This window comes from Hibiscus syriacus, unplaced genomic scaffold (assembly GCF_006381635.1).
Source record: "Hibiscus syriacus cultivar Baekdansim isolate YM2019G1 unplaced genomic scaffold, ASM638163v2 tig00011761_pilon, whole genome shotgun sequence".
NCBI lineage: Eukaryota > Viridiplantae > Streptophyta > Magnoliopsida > Malvales > Malvaceae > Hibiscus > Hibiscus syriacus.
In genome coordinates this window covers 1,356,850-1,362,580 of record NW_024062256.1, presented here as the reverse complement: position 1 = coordinate 1,362,580, position 5,731 = coordinate 1,356,850, and the positions used below count along the sequence as shown (strand labels likewise).

The window sequence follows — 5,731 nt, the reverse complement described above, 5'->3', positions numbered from 1 at the left end:
CTGTAGATGAAGTTACTCAAACTTGGACCTCTAGGAGAATAATATTCTCTTTTATCACTGAGACCACTCAATAAATTCATAAGATATGCATATACATTTCTTCATATTCCTTTTCACATGTATAAGTAAACTTTGTAATGTTATTTAACAAATTAAATACCATGTAAAATTATAAAATCTATATATAGTCTTATTTTTTAATAAATGGATACGGTGGAAAATTATTGATGGGTGTTGGGAGTATAAATGAGTCAATAAATTGATGGGAAGAAAGAATTTATAGAAAAATACAGTGAAAAACCCTAATGAATATAATAAAAAATTGAGGGACTAAATTATAAAAAAAAAAAAATTGTAGTTAAAAATATGAATTGAAGTTACATATATATTCAACAATGAAAGAGGAGCATGTGGTTCAAATCCAATAGAAATGATCTTAAAACAAAAGAGGAATGAAGAGATCATGCAAAGTTGAAGGATAAAAATGTAAAAAGAGAATTTTTTTTGTCAAAAAGAGAGATCGGGGTTATATAGATATTCTACAATGATTAGAAAACATGTGATTCAAATTTGATCAAATATGAACATAGACAAAGAAGAAATAGAAGAAATAAAAAAATAGAGACCAAAACATAAAACAATCGAATTATTTAACTCATTATCAAATTAAAATTTTAATTTTTAATATTTATTTATTCAAATTTTATGAATTCAAAATCGAAATTTCAATTAACTTGAATAACTTAAACCTATTTTTTTTTCTAATCGAATCAAATTTTACTTCTCTTTAATTTTATGCATTCAATGACCTTAATCAAAAGGAAGAGAAAGTGGGTGTCTTTGTTATCGCTTTACTTGAAGTCGAACTCACTGCATGTGAAGGATAAGCTATGAAATTATAAACAAGGATGGATGTTTACATTAATTTTTAAATAAAATGAATATTAATTATATGACCAGTGATGGATCGAGGGAAAGAGCGAGATGGTGGATTTTCTAAATTTTTTAAATTTTTATATATTTTATATTTTTATTAAAAATATTTTTTTACTCTAAAATTTTATAAGTTCATATTCCTTAAAATTTTATGAATTCGTCTTGATAATATTGTAGACATTTATTTTCGTCCAGTGTCTTTATTATATTGTATATATAATAATTTCAAAACATATAATATATCGTTTTTGAAAACTTATTTAAAAAAAATATATATATACTTTTTTTTAAAATAGTTTTGAAAGCATATAATATATAGTTTTTAAAACGGTTTTGAAAATCATATAGTATACAGTTTTTAAAAAAATAATTTTAAAAATGTATAATATATAGTTTTTAAAATAGTTTCGAAAATATATAATATATATTTTAAAACAGTTTCGAAAACGTATAATATATAATTTTAAAAAAGGTTTTGAAAACATATATAATATAATGGTTTTGAAAACATTTTTGAAAACGTATGTTTTGAAAACGTTTTGAAAACATATGTATAGTTTTTGAAAATATAATATATGTTATATAGTTTACATGTTATATTATATATTATTTATACTATTATTTATTATTTATTATATTATATTATTTAGTTATTCATTTAAATTCATTTTTTAACAGGTCTAAATCCGGTTTCAAAAGGTTCAAAGGTCCAAGTCCAAGGCCTAACCGGGTAGCCTGACCCAGTAGACCCAGTTAAAAGTCCAAATCGAATTAAGGTTTCGTACTAAGCAAAGGGCGTCGCACGAAGAAGTAAATAGCTCGCGTGGAGGCCACGTGACCGACCGAAATTCCCGGCCAAGCAACCTGGGACTGAACCATCACAGGATTTCTGACCACACGAACAGCCGAACGGCCAGAGTAAATCAGAATGGGGAGAACGAGTCCCGAAATAGTCAGAAACAACCCCGACCGGGGGCTATATAAATACCATAGCAACAATAGAGAAAATCAAGAAATCGAGCAGCAAAATACCAAAAATCCAAGCTACCAGAAAATACCAATACAAAAATCGAGCCAAAAAAACAAAGCTCGAAGCTTTGTTGCATCGCAGGCCGTCGGAAGTACATAGGAGCATCATCGGAGAAGAAAAGACGCTAGAAAACAAAACATTTCCCCCCAAAAAGGTAAAGAACCGAAGTTTGTTTCTCAGATCTACGCCGATTGGATTTGTTTTGGGACAAACGAACTTGGGTTTTAAACTTACGGGGACGAAAGGAATGTTTTGGGGTGAGTTGAGTTTTTCCGGCCATCAGTGATGGTGGCCGGAGCGGCGGTCTGCGGTGATCGGGACGATGGGGGCTTCGTCGGAGTGTGGTTGACCCATGGCTGGTTGGGGGAAAGGTTGAGAGGGTTGAGAGAGTTTGGGGAGTGTTTTTTGAAGTTTGGTGAAAATGATATTTTTGGGTGTTTTAAAGGCTATTTATAAGGGGACCTTGGTGTAATTAGCAAATATTTAAATTATTTTCGCAATCCCTGCAATTTTGATGCGTAATTTGTTTTGGTCCATGTTGTAAATTTGCCCTTGAATTTCAAATTTATTCAATTTAATCCATATTTAAATTTTTTTATTTTTTGCAAATTAACCCCTCCCAACTTTTATTTTTCTTGCAGCTTTCAAATAATATCAATTTGATCCTCAATTTTAATTTTTTTGCAGTTAAATCTTTTTAGTTTAAAATTTTTATTTATATTTCATAATTTAATTTTGTTTTTCTTTAATGTTTAACGCTGATTCGATTTATTTTTTAGGTCAATTTTAAATTCTTCAATGGTAAGTAATTCAGATTGAACTTTTTAAATTTTAATTTGACTTTTAATTTTTGCCATTAAGACAACTGAGAAATTAAATTGGTACCAAAAGGGCAGTACAAGGGTGCTAATCCTTCATTGACTGTAATCGACTCCCGAATCCGACATACTTCTGGTAAAATTCAGATCAGGTAAGAGGGTAAATTAAGATGTCCGGTCAACCTAACTTTTTTTCTCTAAAAAAAATAAATGACTGGTGGCGGCTCTAACATGTTTTATTTAAGTCGAATCCCGATTCCGGGCTCACCCGAGGGACGGTTACGACAAATATAAAATTTTAAGTATACGCTAGATACGTAACTATTCAAACTTAATACCTCTAAAGAGAATAACAATTTCCTTAATCATTGAATTCACTTAATGTTTTAGTATCATAAATTTTATATCTTCCCCTTACCTATTTTCCCCATATTTTTTAACAATTTGCTTATGGGTAGGGATGGGCATGGGTCGGTTTTCGGCCAACCCAACTCGACCCGAAAATTTACATCATTCACCCAACCTGATCGACCCAAAAAATATATACCCTTCACCTGACCCGAACCCAATCCAATTTTTTGAGATAAAATTCAACCCGACTAGACCCGACCCAAAATAATAAAAATATTATTTGTATTCAATAAAAACAATGATTTAATTGAAAAAATAATATATAGAGGGATATTATTGTAATTATTCCTAAATATATAAGGTAAAATTATATTTTTTTGGTTGGGTTATGTCAGATATTTTCACCCTAAACCCGAATCTAACCCGACCAAACATCACCTTAAAAACCGACCCGACCGACCCCAATTTAAAAAAAAATCCAACCCAATCAAATCAATTTAAATCAAATCGAAACCCGGGTATCTAAATTTTTCATACCTTTCTTTCATGAATGAATTTCTTGTAGCATAATTGTTTTTAGTTTTCCGAAGTTCAAACGCGAAGCCCAACTCCCATGTTAACCGTTTTCGAGACAAAGATCCACGTGTCATGCCGATCCAACCGATATGGCGCGTCCTACGTTACTTACCCATGAATCATGAACAACCATACCGACAACATTAACATCCCCACCATTTTGTCTCAACGATCATATCAAAATAAATAAATAAACACAAATTTATTACAAAATATTTTCCCTACATCTTCATTCCTTTGAACAGTATATAGCTTTATACACACATTCTGGTATGTTTCTTGTTTGATATTTAATCATTTGTACTGAAAAGAGATGTTTTTCTTGGTTGGAGTTCAGTATTTTGAAACATTTTAAGTTATTTTTCTTTGTTATTATCATCACCTAACAAAGCAATGGAATTCGTTTTGTTTTCTTTTTAATTCATATATTTGCAGGGAGCTGATTAGAAAAAGATCAGAGAGAAGGGGAGGAGTGCCCATCATGAAGATCACAATGGGGGCGATGATGGTGATGATGATTGGTGCGGTGGCAGGTGATTCTAACGGCGTTTACAGCCCATGTGAGGATGCCAAAGTGCAGAAATCCGATGGATTTACGATCGGTCTTGCGTTTTCAAAGAAGGAATCCTTCTCGTTTCAAAATGTTCAGCTTTCTCCTTGTGATAGTCGTCTTGGTTTAGCCAAAAAGGGTGCCAAATTAGCTGTTTTCAGGCCGAAGGTCGATGAGATTTCTCTTCTTACCATCAACGGCAACACCACAGTAAGTTCTTTCGTCTGTTTGGAACTCAATTTGTTTTACATATTTTGCCATAGAGACAGATTGTGAACAATTATTGTTTGGGGTTTTCAGCTTGAAGCTGGTGGATACATGGTAGCATTTGCAGGAAGGAAATATGCAGCCAGATCATTGCCAATAATGGTTGCCGATGCCAATTACACCATAACCCGTTTCACTCTGGTAAAAAGGCTTATTAATTGTTTCCTTGGTTTAATTATAATTGAAATTCAAGATTTAATCTTTCAACTTCAATTTAAGTTGTTTCAACATAGAAAAAGGACTAAAACCGATATTACACCTTATTTTTTCTTTGCTGGGTTTTGATTCCGTAGGTTATGGAATTCAAACAAGGTACTCTACAGAATCTATACTGGAAAAGTTCGGGCTGTGATTCATGTTCAGGGAAATCAGCTACATGCCTGAACAAACAAGATTGTGCCAGACCGACCCCAAAATGTGGGCAAAACGGGTGCAGTTTGGGCATACAGTCGGCATTTTCAGGGACAGACAAGAACCTTGAAGTCCTCAATTCATGGTATGAAGTCAGTAAACTCCGACAACAATCGCTCATTGATCTCTACTCGGATCTGCGCGACAAGTTTTTCTACGAGATGACTCTATAACTGGTTTATGTTTGGACTGGCGAGCTAACCAGGCCGAGTTGATAGCGACTCAAAATTATGGCTTTGCTTTACGTCGTAAACTGATATGGGATTTGGCTGTTTTTGGGGCCAGTGATTAGCAGTTATCGTTGACGATGATATACTATGCTTGTTATTGGGTTCCACAGTACGTTTTATTATCACTTTGGGTTATCTGTTTAGGTTCAGACCGTAAGTATAAATTGTTCATGAATTGGATTAGGTGGATATTAATTAAACTGATTAGCATTTTAAAATTTTTTTTAAATAAGGTTTAAAATTAATATGTTCACACTGCCCAAACAAAAATATGTGATATAACCACTTATTTTCAATCAATTTATTGATTGACTAATTCAGTTCGAGTATTATAAAAACCCATTGTAAAAGCGACCGTGCTAATCTAATTCTTTTCATTCACAATGTTAAGATTCAAACCTCTAACTTTACTTCATAAATCTAATACCTCATCCCAGTAGATTAGCAACAAACAAAAATAATTTACATGTTCATTTAAGAGATTAAATGTTATTAATTTATAGTTACTGTCACATCCCAATTTAAGAGATTAAATGTTATTAATTGAATGGATTAAAGTAGT

At 32.1% G+C, this 5,731-nt stretch overlaps 1 protein-coding gene across 1 annotated transcript; it reads left to right on the top strand.

The window, feature by feature from the left end:
* The first annotated feature begins 4,183 nt into the window (after window positions 1–4,183).
* On the top strand, window positions 4,184–5,209 carry LOC120204933. Its single transcript, XM_039204922.1, has 3 exons — window positions 4,184–4,483; window positions 4,562–4,669; window positions 4,822–5,209. The coding sequence occupies exons 1-3, from the start codon at window positions 4,193–4,195 to the stop codon at window positions 5,110–5,112; spliced, it is 690 nt and encodes a 229-aa protein (XP_039060853.1). The 5' UTR covers window positions 4,184–4,192; the 3' UTR covers window positions 5,113–5,209.
* The last annotated feature ends 522 nt before the right edge of the window (window positions 5,210–5,731 follow it).